The following is a 15,985-nucleotide window of genomic DNA, read 5'->3' as shown; positions in this document are numbered from 1 at the left end:
AAACCCGCATTATCATCACACATGTATACATGATATAGATACCCGTTAGTGGAAAATCTAGACCTTGGTAGATAGAATCTGACCAGTTAATGTACCGCATGACCACGTGTTTGTGTAATGGAGGGTAGGGCGCACGACACCACTTTTCGCGTTATTTCGTTAGTCCGAAATGCTCGATTATCAATAATGATAAATTGGGTATAGCATCTTTAAGGTTTGGTTTCCGAGGTCAGGGGTCAAACATGAAAAGTGTGTCCGAGATCAGTGATCAAACATGACAAGTATTTCCGAAATTAGGGGTCAAATATGCCAGATATCGCACTAATAAACCTAAAACAGTTTAATGTCGCAGGAATTATTCCCCTTGCTTAATAAAAGGAGGAGTTGATATGTAACAAACAAAGTGACAATAACATTAGCACTTTATTCAGAACGAACATAAGATATATGCTGTCAAAAATATTTGTTAATTCATAATATTAGAAAAAATAAATATATACATCTTTTCTATACAAAATGATTTTTTGTTCACAATAACTTGTCAATGAACGGTCTTATTTCATAATTGGAAATGATACATTGTTATTGTTATTTATCATAATATATTCTGGTAATAACTGCTATACAGTGTTTATATCACCAAACTTCAACTCATTTACCCCTGAAAACTCCTTTTGAAATCACCCAGAACTAAAACTGGAACAGTTCCATTATAAACTTTAGGGGTGAATGAGATAACAGGGAATATGTTATGTTGTATTTCCCCTATTCATGAGTAATGGACTGGCCTGAATGGTTATACCATTATGCTGATCGGTGGGTTGTGGGGAGTAATGACATTTTATTTTAAAGTGAATAGTCGGGCAAAGAAAACCACTCCAAAAAGCGTTCATTGACCTTCCAAAAGTCCTCACATATCCAAACGACGGTCAACTTCTGCTTACGTTTCCCAGTTCTGACCATTGAAATAATGGAAAAGTTCTAAAAATAACTCTTTGAAAGCGAGGCTCCGTGGAAATGTAACCACGGACATAGCTAGCCGGGAGGACGTTTTAGGATTCCCACAATTAAAATTCATTTCTTCGCATGCAGAGAGATGTTAACGAGAATTTTATTTTTCTATTTCATAAGAAATTATACTGGATACAGTCACACCATTTTTACCAACTTTAGCCTTCCTTTCCCGACTATTCACTTTAAAGCTGTATAATGTATGAAGATCAGGAACCGATTTTAAGCTAATGTGTAAGATTTTAATTCGCTCCCAAAAAATAGGATTGCCGGCCTTAATACAATTTATACCCATGAAGTGACGTTTTTTCTGAGCTTAGTGGTGAATATAAAAGTATGCATGGCAGTCACAATTAGTCAATTCATGGAGATTTATAAAGATGTCACAATTGCCTGAAATCAGACTTTTAATTGTTTAACATGGAAATCGTGAAAGGTTCCGAAAATTCACACAAATAAAGAGTGGAAAGTTGGGATAATTCTATTATTTACTAGTTTGAATATATGTGTAATATTTCCCTAATTGCCAGACAATTATTTAATCAGTCTTGAAACAGAAAATAATTTCGTTATTGCAAATTTCGCAATTAACATATTAATTTTAATTTATTAAAGTGAATAGTCGGGCAAAGAAAACCAGTTTAAATGCGTTCATTGGCCTTCCAAAAGTTCTCACATATTAATACGACGGCCATGTTCTGCTTACGTTTCCAAGTTCTGACCATTAAAGTAAAGGAAAGTTGAAAGCATTGAAAGCGAGGCTGCGTGGAAATGTAAACACGGACATAGTCAGCCGGGAGGACGTTTTAGCGATTCCTATACTTTAAATCAATTTCTTCGTACGCAGACAGATTTTGGCGAGAGATTTTATTTTTCTATTTCATAAGAAATTATACTGGATACATTCACAACATTTTTACCGACTTTAGCCATCCTTGCCCGACTGTTCACTTTAATCTCTGTTGATAGATTTGAAACAATACATTGATGGATCACAGATGAAAACTTGTGAAAATTGTGACAGAAATCTAGCACTTATGTGTTACTGTATGATATCCATGTATGTTATGCTAATGAAATAGGATAACCCTATCAACATCTGTTCTTATAATAAATATACTATTGCATACACAATCACCCCTTTTGTTTATAGATAAATCATTCCATCCTTTCCATTGGATGAGTCCAAATGTGTTTCCAGGGGTGAATGAGTGAGCAGTTTAGAAATTATGTAGTGACTTATAATATGAACTGTTATTTCAGTTGGTCAAGAAATTCGGGATTTTTTACTTAAAACTAGAAAATGAAAATTTGCATAGTTTGACATCAGTGAAATACAACAGAATTACAATACCATCCACATGTTTAGGTAAATTACATGGGAAATATGCATGTTCCATTTACATATTTTCAAAGTAATAGTGACGTCAATATCAGATCACCAGAACAAGTTCATACTGTACAAAACTTCCTTCAAAACTACAAAAAATTCGCAAAACATGTGTCACCTTGCCTCCTTATAAACTAAAACATGTTAACTATTTTGATTTGAAAACACTTTAGCCCATACCTATTACATGTTATAACCATATAAGGCATGGGTCAGGGGTCAGACAGCCTTATGCTGATTCAATCTGACCAAAAATTTAACTCATTAACTTCAATGAATAGGACGTTTTTGACAAGAAATAATTTATACACATCACTTAGCATCATGTCACGTGGACACAGTTCAATGATTTTGTTCCATTATCTTATATTGATGGACCCATCGACATTGAAATTAGCACATTCATTGGTCTCATGGTCAATTTACATCACATTATTCCATGTAGATAACTGCCTTTTGATCGTTTTGCATTTTATCGGCATTGGATAGGCTTTCCTTCAAATGAAACCTACCAAACATAACCATTGGTTAGCGTTAATCACGTGCCTAAAACATAAGCGTTTCAGTTGGCTTGCAATGTCCATTTTATGAACATCGCCTTCATTAGTCCAAACTGAGACAAAGAACACCAATTTCCATTGGCTAGTGACATTTACAATGACAGTGAAACATATTTTAATTGGCTAATGGCAACCACATGCCTTTACAATCATATCAGGAAAACGCTTTAAAACTACGTTATAATTGTGGTCGAAGTAAAGCACTGATTGTGACCCGAGTTTGGTTGGAGCACATCCGGGACTTGGAGCCTTGTATGGTGTCATCAGATGCACGAGAGTCTGTATGATCGCGTGATTTGTGGCGTTCATATGGGCTCCCAAGGGGAACGAACACTCGCCATCACAGTAAAAGGCCTTGAATCCGTCAGGGGCGATAATCCAATTCTACAACAAGAAAACAAAAGTGATTTTAATTTTTAAGATGAGCACCTCCATTAATGTATTTTAATCAATCTATATCATCAAAAACTTATTTCTTCCAAGCATATCTGTAAACAAACGCCAAACGTGCAGTGTAGTTCATGCAAATTGCACATACATTTATAATAAATTATGTTAGTTTGGGCATGACATTAGATAGCGGTATCTTGCCCTAAACGCCGCCGGAAGGCATACATGTGATGATATACGGTATGCCATTCAAGGTCACAAAATTCAGTAATTATGTGTGCATCAGAAAATTAATATAACTCCATAACAGTATATCTAGCTTTGAAACAACACTCTAAAATCCATAAACATTATTAAATTAGCCTTCAGTAATTAACAGAATGATGTTCGTAATTGAATTAACTGAAATGTACTTTCTCATCCCATCTTGCAAGAGGTATAAAATGTCATTATCATTTGAGTTTCTGATTTGATGTATCAGGGCACAGTATAGTACTTCAACAAGGACATAGTCATTCAGATCCCCCGCCAATGGAGATATCAAAGCTGAAGTAAGTTTGATTGTGGAGACTTATGTGTATGAAAAAAACCAGGAAAAAGGAAGTTGAGCTAAAGAAAGATGGTGTATAATTCAAGTAGAGCGGGGCTGCAATTGTTGAATCAGGTATACAGCCTTGACATTTATATTAGACTATATACACAAAGATGGGTGGAGTTTTGCAAAGAAACATTTACCATTTACCATGATATTTTCAGCAATGTTTCCATGGTAACGGAAAAAGTGCAAAAAAATGAAAACCTAAAAATAGCAAAAGGTACAACTAGACCATAAAAAGAATGTGTCTATGAAGTTTCGTGGAAATATCTCTGCTGGTTTTAGAGTTATGCTCCGGAAATGAACCTGCTACAAAAATATGATATTTTCAGCAATGTTTCTATGGTTAAAGAAAAAAGCACGAAAAGTGAAAACCTAAAAATAGCAAAAGGCACTACTAGACCATAAGAACAATGTATCTATGAAGTTTCATGGAAATATCTCTGCTGGTTTAAGAGTTGTGCTCCGGAAACGATTCTTACGCAAAAATTTGCTATTTTCAGCAATGTTTCCATGGTTACAGAAAAAAGTACAAAAAGTGAAATCCTTAAAATAGCAAAAGGCACCACTAGACCATAAGACTAATGTGCCTATGGAGTTCCGTGCATATATCTCAACCAGTTCTCCAGTTATGCTGCGGAAACGAACCTGGTACAAAAATATGATATTTTCAGCAATGTTTCCATGGTTACGGAAAAAGTGCAAAAAATGAAAACCTTAAAATAGCAAAAGGCACTACTTGACCATAAGACCAATGTGTCTATGAAGTTTCGTGGAAATATCTCTTCTGGTTTTAGAGTTATGCTCCGGAAACGAACCTGGTACAAAATATGATATTTTCAGGAATGTTTCCATGGTTACGGAAAAAATGCAGACAATGAAAACCTAAAAATAGCAAAAGGCACTACTAGACCATAAGACCAATGTGTGTAAGAAGTTTCGTGGAAATATTTCTACTGGTTTTAGAGTTATGCTCCGGAAACCATTCGTACCGACGGACGGACGGACGGACGGACGGAACCCCTTTGTATATCCCCCGCCCAACGAAGGGCGGGGGATAATAACCTTTATTTGACAAGTATTGTTGATATTTCTGAACTGATGGAGTAAAACACCAAGGGAAGTATGTACATAGCACAGGGTTTCAACATGATCCAATGGCTTTGGGACACCTCTAATGGTTTAGGTAAGCTCCAATGGTTTAATGACATGCTCCATTGGTTTTGGTGGACACCCCAATTGTTCTGGGGACACGCTCCTATGGTTTTGGGGACGTGCTTTAATGATTTTGCGAACGTTCGAATGCTTAATCTTTTTGAAAACGTTTCAATGGTTTCAGGGGACACACTCCAATGGTTTTGGGACATGCTCCATCGGTTTTGGTAACGTTTCAGTGGTTTCAGGGGGGGGCACACTCCAATGGTTTTGAGAAACGTTCCAATGATTTAGAAGACTTACCTGCCAACCCAGGTCTCTGAATTTCATGTATAGTGTCCTTCTCTGACATGGCCACTGACGGGGCACTCGTCTAGGTGATCCTGGAGAAGAAATATTCATTTATTTTAGACTCAGGACCAGATTCTATCATTCACTTTAGACTTAGTATACGCCAATCTCTACATAGGTCAACTTTAAAATCGGTTTTGTATATTGTATATGGATACAGCATGTATTGAATATTGGACCATTTGAAATATCTTCCTGTTCAGTATTTGAAGCCACCTGAACAGAAGTTTTTTGGAGACTATACAAAACCTTCTGATAACACCATCATCTGTCTAGACGTCTTTTTGGGCTATACTAGTGTAGCTAGATCTTATACACATACTTTTTTAAAAATAAATTAAGTAACGTTCAGTGTTTAGAGAAGGTGTATTTAAGCATTTTAGTTATCTATGGGCATTGTGTGTCTTTGGGGCTTATTTCTATGGAGATTATACAAAATATATGTAGAGCTTTTTCTTATACTTTGTTGTGAGAGGTTTAGCACATAGCCACTATTGAAACACAACCATATTGCTATCAGAAATTCCCCACCATCGTAATGTAACATTATTGGAATATGCTTTTGTGGAACTGAAACACATTTCGACTACGAAATTTCTATGGTGCCACTTCTAAATTCGTGGAGATTTCGTGGACATAAACGTCAAAACAACATAAAATGAGTGAAATAGTAAAGAAAGGTAGACCTACTTCGTAGTGCCCGAGTGTATGAATACTCCTCCTCTTCCTCATTGTCAGAAGAGTACGCTGCTTCCTTCATCCTCCGGCGGACAGCTGCACGTGTTTTCCGCACGTGCAGTTCTTGTGTAGACCGGAAGTACCCGACCATAAAAGGCTGTTTATAATCCGGTCCCTTTCGACCGACTATTCCGAATTTTTCTGGTTTAACATCACGGTCTGAAAAAGAAATATTTAGTGAATGACGGTTCGACGCGATCAATCTCATGGTTATAATTAAAGTTTGAAGTAAACTCGATTTTCTTACAATGAAATGCACAGCAGCCCTTACCAAATCGATGACAACAATATCCATTGAATAACACGTTTTTAACATTTTCAATTCGCTTGTTCCATCTTGAAACTAGGGCAAATGAATGTCAGTATATATTTCTGAAGACCAATACAGTTTCCAATCAACTTTTTAAACTATCGTGCAAAATCAATACGCATTTACTCTTTCGGCCTCGTTTTCTTGGTAAATTCGAAAACCTGACACATCTACAAATGATTGTTACAAATAAATACATAACACAATTTACTCTGAGAAAACAAGTATCATGTTCGTGAAATGTGGATGCTCCAAAGGTTTGAACCAGTCTGACTCACAATACAATGTATGATATGATTGATGAAAACACAAAAATACATCTTCATTTCTTCTACGGTTACACCACTTTAATGTTTTGAAAATTTGATTGATTTCACACGTCATGATATCGCTTTCTCTAATAAAATTGCCGCCGCTTCCTTATAGTAAATATAATTATTAAAAAGGCTAGTGCAATTAACTAGATATCCAAGTAATGAAATCGTAAAATAATTTAAGCTGGAAATATGACAAGAGCTGTTTGAAAGAGAAGGCTTCCTCTGGACTTGCACCAAAAACAAGCCTGGTCATTTCAGCCCAGAGGGTTTCTTGAAATTCCCAACTATACCGACATTTTCCGTCTTTAAATGATGATTGTCCATACCCATACCAGCAATTGTAAACATATCAATTGTAGAGATCAATGTCAGCTGTTACCTATTACAGTGTTTGGACACTTGCACCAAAATCTTATCTGTACACCATCATAAAATGGAAGGAAATCCTGTACAAGATGACAGAAAATATTTCTGAAAACAAAATAAATTAATTTAAACAAAAATAGATTTCTTTTTTTCAGTAAAGATATAAGATACTCACTTTTCTTTAAAAATATAACTTTCATAAATAGGCCTTTGTTGGGGGCTGACATGGATGTCCAGAGCGAGGCTGCGTTTGTGAGGTTAAAGGTCAACCATCCCTGGTAGTTGGCTTTCACGGTGAGGTTACTCTCTGTCAGTATCTCATAGTTCCTGGATTGAGAAGGAAATGTCAGTTATTGAGACATGTAACATACAGGTAACATACAGGTAAAACAGGTACAAACATTGTCATTAGGCCACAGGTACCACGTTAAACACACATAGTGACATTTATGGGACATTCGAACGATTGTTTTATCTAAATTTTACCTGTACGGTAAATAACTCGGATTTTTGAAAGCTTGTTTCATCGAATCATTGTTTGTTTGTTTGTTTAAATTGACGTCAAATTAATAGCCATGGTCATGGAAGGACGGCCTCCCATATGCATGTATGCGGTGTGTATAGCATGTATGAAGTGCATGTCTTGTTCATCAAACAACCAATTAACGTCCTTGTAAAAAGAACTACACAGCGATTTTATTATGCGTTATGGCTTTTGAGATCAAAATTGTGATATCTTCTCCATGAATGTGCCAACAAAATTGTAAATTTTATAATTCCCCAAAACTGAGTCTAGCTAAAACGAATGATTTCACAGTACCGGAAATCACAAAATAAAACCATTCTTTTGCCATATGTAATTGTTGTAAATGTATATTAAATTGGTCGATCTCATCGGTCATTAATTTGCATGATTATTGAAGAATTTTAATGACATTACAACCAAGTAATTATATACATGTAAGGGTACACGGGGGAAAAAGCCTCAAAATGTCAACATAATACCAGATAATAAGATAAATAGTATATGTCAGAACTAATGTATAGAACCGTGTCATCATTATACGCAAGATCGGTCTCAGACTGTGGCCCAGAAGAAGTGCCATTTAATGACTGGGCGTGACCTCTGAAAAATACATCTAATCATCTACTCACTTCAGTGTCATCATTGTATCAAAATAATAACAGACTGAAGTGTTTCTTTATATTATCATTTTTTTCTAGTTGATTATAGCCCCGCACCTGAGTTCGAGAGTTCAGTCGTAATCGGACCGACTTCTTGAAAAAAAAACTGAAGTCATTACGATAACGGCCAGATCTTTCTGACATGGCTCAATATTATAAACTAAAGAATTGCCATTATATATGTATATTTACATATGCCCCTATATAGTCAATGGGAGGGGAGTTGCGTTCAAATTAGCGTAAACGCAACGACGTATGAATACAAACCCAGAGTTGGATCGGACTACTTCTAGTTCACGCTTCGGTAAGATTTTGCGTCATATGATAATATCAATAAACTATAATTACTTAATTTACATTTTACCTTTTAACAGATGACAGATTTGCTTTGAATTAATAATAAACTAAAAAACGATTTTGGTCTTCTATTTGTCTCAAGACTGATCCTTAGGCGGCACATACAATATCATGCTCGTCATTAGCCTACTCGGTTGGCCTAGGTATGGAGTGTAAACAAAGTTTCCTCGTTGTCGGATTCAAAATAATAATAAAGAGTTGTTATTAGATCCAATTAAAAATGTATTTGACATCAAAACAGAATATGTGTTCAAGCATTGTAACGGTAATAAACCACACACAAAAAATCATGTGCGTCAGTCACACACCATGCAAACACGTGTCTATCATCCGTACAATAAAATAAAAGTCGCGACTAAGACGAATCTAGTCTATATCCCGTACGTAGACCGATGCATATATTAAAAACATTCAGCAGCTCAACAGTCATACCATTTGATCAACAGGCTATTTCACAGTTACTTAAATTTCCTCGGTTGAAAATCAAATATGGCGGCTCGCTCCGCTTGGACCGCATCACTAACCTGACAACGATAATATACCGGTAGTCGTTCCGCCTCGGTTATCTCAATTTTTATTCGACATGGACATTATTGATACATTATCAAATTAAAAAAAAACATAATTTAAAAATAATTTAAAGGTGCCATTGTTATATTTCAAATCAAACTGCAGCTATAACATTCAATAATCGGAACTACAATAATGTATATCTTCGGTCATCCTGACTACCGTAGTTACCTAACTTAGCAACCATCACCGTTTTAAATTAGACGTAAACGTAGACTTATTTATGTTAAATATAAAGATTGAACAGTGCTACATTGAATATGTCTGTATCCCATTGCGTTCATACCACCTTTAACGCAATCAAAACGCTGTTCAATCTCTATATATTGTATACATTAATATCAAAGAAACACAATTTAACAAAGCATGACAATTTATTGACTCGTGCCCTATCCGGGCCTCGAACTCACGATCTACGGCACCCAATCGCCGAGCCAAACATACCTGCGCCTTCTACCACTGCGCCACATCCACATTCCCATCATATCGTGTACATTACATGTATATACATTTGTCAATTCGAGAAAAATGGGCGTTATTCTTTTCTTAGAACACTAGATAAACCAAAGCAAATCTTTAATTAGTTAAAACCGATGAGATTAAGATAATAAAGACACTGTAAATCTGAGACCGAGATAACACAGTCTTTGTAAATCTGAGATCGAGATAACAAGTGTTTGACTAAAGTAACAAATCTTACTCTGGATCTTTTCCCTGTTTAATCATATAGATTTGGATCTGGAAGTTATGTTTTTTCCACTTCCCCGCCCTCTCCTTGTAGAGACGAAGTTCTGCCCTAACGACAGTTTCCTTCTGTGTGACCTCGCGGAAGTCGAAGTAAAACGTCCTGCCCCTCTGACGGCGTAAATATTTTATCTTCTTGGCTGAAAGAAACTTAAGATACTTATGTCACATATGTACTATGATATTTACATATACGTATACAAATGCATATTTATTGTTTTAGAAACGAAGATCAAATGACATTGCCTTGGCTTCTACCTAAAGGAATGTTTGAACATGATGACATTGACATGTTGGGTCAAGGTCAAAATGATTAAAACAGCATTACAGTACACATAGTTTGGGAATATTTAATTCATCTATTTCAATCGAAGTGGATATTTTTCTATGATTGGAAATTTGCACTAAACACCGTTGTTAAGGATGACGAAACTAAGGGCTTGATTCAACAAGTGTTAGGACGACAAGGCACGAATCATTTTGGTAAACGAAGTTTAAGATAAAGTACGTATACCACGTTGAATATTGGTTCACCTATAAAATACAATGAGTCTCCTATCCATACATATGTAGGCCGAAATATCTCATTATGAAAATACAAGGGTATTAATAAATATACAATCGTAAAATTTCTGAGAAATCTCCGGCAATCTCCGGAAATATAACAATAATGTCCGAAGATTGTCGGAAATTTCTCCGAAATGTTGCGATTGGGTATATATGCACTTAAATGACCCATGTCTACTTATAACAACCTCAAATCTGGGCTTCGCACAACACCGTTATAAACATCAAAACTAAATGAGCTCTTCAGTATAACCCAATTTTTTTCATGGCCAGCAACATAACCACTAAACGAACCTCTTTTCTTATACGTTTTCATCAGCAGGGTATACAGGTCTACTTAATCTACATTTTAAATCCTATGTCATTAAAAGTGTAATTTTACAATAAACTGTTGAAGAGTTACATCAAAAACAATGTAGTATTTATTAAATTTTCTTTCAACATGAAGAAGATCGTCAAATTTAACAACAATCTACTTATTAATATGAGAGAATTCAATTGATGTAAATTTTGTAAAGGGAAGTAACTCTCGAACTAATCAATCGGCACTTGATTTAGGAATGTAGTATCAGGTGGTAACAGGTTGTGAACCGAACTGAAAGTCCAAACAACTCAAGTAAAAACCTTGATATGAATGGCAAACATACCAAATCCCCCGACATACATTTACAAGCAATAAACACGAACACTTAAAATTTTCAAGAACATCTGCACGTGGCCATCCGTCAATTTTGAAATTTGATATGCTTCATAATTCACCACTGCAGCTTCGTACAAGCTGAGTCGCTCTCACTAAGGAGTGTTTTAATGGTATATATGTAAATAACAATTGCCAAAAATAACCTCTATGTCAAAAAAGCTAAATCATATTAAGCCCAATTTACGGCAATTTCCTTTCGTGTACTGCGCTTGTACATAATGTAGATTGTGATGGTTAACAGCAAACGTTTTCAACACTTGGCAAACAAAACGATGATATGGCCAAGCATCAGAAATGTAAACACGACGTAAAAGTTTGCATTGATGAGAATGTAAACAAATGATAAAAGTTATCCTCGATTCTCCAGGAGTTATTATCACTGATGTAGTGATGTTATGATATTTTGTTTGTTTGTTTGATTAAAGATGCTCTACCGCTGACAAATGGTATTTTTCACAATCAAAAACAGGAGCAGACGATTTGTTATTTTTCTTCAATTACAAAAGTCACTTACTTTACATTATTACCACCTTTTTAAAGTTTGAGCTTCTAATTTTACTTCAAGTTAAAAATATGAAAAATAATTAATTGCATCCCGAAAAAATTCCGTGGCATTACATCCTATATGGAATGAAGTTCTGATGACGCATCCACCAAAGGCAAAATAAATCATTTTTGTGCTAACTAGACATATATATATATATATATATATATATACACACAATTAAACACCAATTATTGTTCAAATGATGAATATCATTTATACTCTGTCGGTAGTGGAGCATCTTTAACGTTCCATTAACAGCCAGTGTAATGCAAGGACGGCCTCCAATTCATACAGTGTGTAGCGTGTGTGAAGTGCGAGGTGTGTGTTTTGGGAGACTGCGGTATGATCGTGTTGTGTCTTGTTGTATAGTGAACTGATGCCCTTTTTATAGTGCTATATCACTGAAGCATGCCATCAGACACCAAGCAAGGGGTGGATATAACGACGGTGATAGTATCACACGGAATTTCGTGGATTGATGGAAGTATAAGTTAGCGATAATCTGATTTATCAGTACTATTCGTCTTAACATGTTTTGAAAAACACTTTAAAGGCCCATTACCTTTCCGGAGCAAAATAAAAAAGTTTCTTAAAAAACATTAATAACATCAGAAAAATGCGTACCGATGACCTAAAATAAGGTTACGACACCAAACATATGCAAGATTTCCTGCGTAATATATGAAAACAGTAGAGAGTCAATTCGCTGTTTTGCCGTCTGGCGCAGTGATAGTCAACTACCGCCCGGTATTTAGGACGACGACGGGAAACATAATACGACCCGCGTTATGAAAATAAACATTTTATTTATTTTAATCAAATCGTTCAGAAGGTGATGATAAATGTAGTATTAACGGAAAGTTAATAATTTTTGTGACTCTACAAAATTATCGATCTAGTTTTACATTCCCATTTTAAAAATTTAAAGCCGTTTCGGAAAGGTAGTGGGCCTTTAATAGTAATAATCAAGTTTTTCAAGTTTTCTTATTTTCCAAATGCAATATAGCATATAGGTATCCATAATTCTGAACAAAACAGACATATGGATTTTTTTATCAAAAACAGTGCGTCTGTTGTCTTCATTAGTTATAGTACATTATACAATCATATCCTGTACATGTTTTATTTGAAGTCTGGCACATTATTTCGACAAATATTTTTTATTTACAAATTATCAAAAGTCTCCTTTCATCTCTGGGTTTCGAGTTCGAATCACCCATGCCATATATTGGTCATAGGTCGATGGTTTTTCGCCAGGTATTCGGCTTTCTTCCGCCTGGTAAAACTCTCGCGTCCTTAAATGACACCGGCTTTTAAATGTTAATACTATTGTAAGGAAATGGTTAAGCTAACAAGACTTTAAGTGGAAAGTTGACAACGTCTGCGTTTATATGTACATCCTATAGACATTAACGATGTGGATCCGCCTGTGTTTAGACTATCGCTCTTCCACTTGGCCCCACGTATGTACATAATCACCGTAGATTATCACTAAATCAGAACGTTTTAAACTTCAACACAAAGCACATTGGTAAACATTTTACTCATCGTAAGTACGTGACCTCGTCTGATCAATGGGAACTCGCCTGGGGCCCTCGACAGGGCGATCCATCATTCCAACTATTGTTATTATTAATTGTCGTCTGTTTCACATCAAACTGATTGTAAATATTGTACCTGCTATGATGAGACATCCTCGCTTTTAATTGATTGTTTCAGACATTGGGCACTAGTCGATAAAATATCATGTTGCCAATAGAAAGAATAAGCACTTGTCATTTCAGAAAACTATTTAATAAACGCATTTCCGCATATAGTTTATTCTATTTCTAAACCCTTGTCCTCGTGTAATAAATAATTAATGTCCCTGAGGAAACTAACGTTGTAACGCAACAATACTACAATTATTATAACTATTGATTAAGGATCAGTTGAAGGTTACTTTGGATAAAGGGTTTTTAATATCTGACCAGCTAAATATTAAATATTAATTACATGATATTACAAAACGTAGCGATTATGGGGGATGTATACTTTTTTATTTGCAGATATACAAATGGAAACTTGGATTTCTTAAGTAAAGCCGATACTGGTGAAAAGGACGTTTAAACTATTTTGTAAATTACTAAATTAAGTATATTTGTCGTCTATTTAAATATTACCTATTACTGCAGAAAGCTGAAAGTTATACCAAAAAGGTGGACAGCGAATTGAAGAAATTCCAATGTACACACTGAATATATTACAAAACACAGAAACTGTTTATCCAAACTTCATAACGAAATCAACTGAATCCGAATTTCCTCTAGCCCAAACACCAGGCTTATACATTCCGACAGATATGTATTTGATAAAAGTCAGAGTTTCCTCAAAACCTTACATCAGACATAGACATTATGACAGATATGTATGTAATAAAGCCGAGCTTCCTCTAACCCTCACACCAGACTTAGACATTCTGATTGATATGCATCTAATAAAGGTCGAGTTTCCTCTAACTCTCACAGAGTTAGACATTCTGACAAATAGGTATGTATTATAGCCGCATTTCATCTAACTCTCACATCAGTCTTGGACATTCTGACAGATAGGTATGTAATATAGTCCGAATTGCCTCTGTCTGAACACCAGAATTAGACATTCAGGGATATATGTAAACGAGTTTCCACTGTCCTGATAAGACAAAATGAAATTAAGTGATAAATGCATGTCCTATGCGTTTTCTCTCAACCTTACACCATAATTAGCCATTTTTGACAGAAATAAGTCAACTATAACCCGAGGTTACTCAACTTGATACCAAACTTTGTATATTCTGACTTATGGCTATGATATAGTCGATGATAAGTCGACGTTACGGTTCCACATTATTTCACATTGACACAACAGGGTGTGAAATTAATTATAAGATACATTTACTTGCATGGTAATATAACAATACATAGTATTTCTTAAATAACATATCATAATGCCAAAGACTGGTTTAAGGGTCAACTGAAAACCAGACTTAAATGAACCAAAATACAACGTGTACGCTGACATAACAGTATTTACTTCTAGCTTACTCACCAAGGTTTACAAAACTCATGATGACGTCACTACCGTCGATGGGTTCGACCTGGTTCTCAATCGTGACGTTTCTGTCAAACACTCTCTTGTTGGTGTCGTCGACAATCCCTCCATCAGATGTGATTGAGTTATACAGATTTAACATAAACCGTGGTGCTGAATAATCTGTAGTGCTATGACCAGCTGGCTTCGGACGGTGATGCAAGCCCAGGAGGGTCAAGATCTCGTGCTGCATTTCCCTTTTATCCCTACTAGAAAATTCAGTTGTCCGTTCAGTCCTGTCCACTCCATTGTCCCTGTATACTCCGGACACTGTCGCAGTGGTGAAACGCAAGTGTAGATACGTAACAAACACTAGTAATACCGCTGATATACCTGATCTGAGCTCCATCGTTGTGTGTTGTTTTTCCTTGGTATACAGACATAAAGTCAATGATCTATTTATAAATGCATCCCAGTCCACAATCTAATTATGCCGCACCATTAAATTATATCAAAATAACACTCTACACCGCATCACACAGGACGAGAGACGGTACCGCACTAGCGTACACAAATCGAGTGCACCCACTGTCTAAGTGAGTGGAATAATTACACCCTCCTCGGCACTACATAGTCCCCTAACGTCCGGTCTGAGTGTTAGTCACCGTATACAGGTGTTTCCTAGCCCCACGTGTGGCAGTTCAGCTCAGCTCCGATGTAGGACACTTTGATACGAGATTTTACGATATGGCAGGTGTACGACCGTACCACAGTTCGGCACACCTGACAGTTCGGCACTACTGTGTGTACATGTATACATTCCAATGCGCCAGGTCGTGTTATTCTTTGTGCGCCGAAGTGAGCTAACTTTCGTACGCATGGGCACAGAGGCTCGCCAAACTTCATATGGGGGCCACGACGGGTTATGTACAGGTCTTGCATGTATGAGTTAATTATAGGTATTGCCGAAAAACAACCGTTCTGTATTTAATAACTGTAATTATGGGTACTGAGGGAATAGTTTTAGATCGGATCGATCGCCTGCGACTAGCTACATTTGTACACGTATATATGTACCTGT

The 15,985-nt window shown here is 36.0% G+C and overlaps 1 protein-coding gene across 1 annotated transcript; it reads right to left on the bottom strand.

The window, feature by feature from the left end:
* Positions 1–407: 407 nt before the first annotated feature.
* LOC138309529 (protein 60A-like) lies at positions 408–15,783 on the bottom strand. The gene is made up of 6 exons (XM_069250752.1): positions 14,923–15,783; positions 9,996–10,179; positions 7,359–7,510; positions 6,143–6,349; positions 5,405–5,484; positions 408–3,345 (listed from the first exon to the last, which is right to left on the bottom strand). Exons 1-6 carry the CDS (start codon positions 15,311–15,313, stop codon positions 3,085–3,087), a joined length of 1,275 nt encoding a protein of 424 aa, XP_069106853.1. The 5' UTR covers positions 15,314–15,783; the 3' UTR covers positions 408–3,084.
* Positions 15,784–15,985: the final 202 nt, after the last annotated feature.

The sequence above is a fragment of the Argopecten irradians genome, chromosome 15 (genome assembly GCF_041381155.1).
Source record: "Argopecten irradians isolate NY chromosome 15, Ai_NY, whole genome shotgun sequence".
NCBI lineage: Eukaryota > Metazoa > Mollusca > Bivalvia > Pectinida > Pectinidae > Argopecten > Argopecten irradians.
This window is presented reverse-complemented; position numbering and strand designations above follow the sequence as displayed.

What these genes read in the sequence shown, in the direction of transcription:
- LOC138309529 (XM_069250752.1), bottom strand. Translation starts at nt 15,313, where the DNA reads ATGGAGCTCAGATCAGGTATATCAGCGGTATTACTAGTGTTTGTTACG. An exon ending in AAACAGGGAAAAGATCCAGA is followed by an intron (nt 7,511 to 9,995) that starts GTAAGATTTGTT and finishes TTCTCAATCCAG; the next exon opens with GAACTATGAGATACTGACAG. An exon ending in TCAGAGACCTGGGTTGGCAG is followed by an intron (nt 3,346 to 5,404) that starts GTAAGTCTTCTA and finishes TTCTTGTTGTAG; the next exon opens with AATTGGATTATCGCCCCTGA.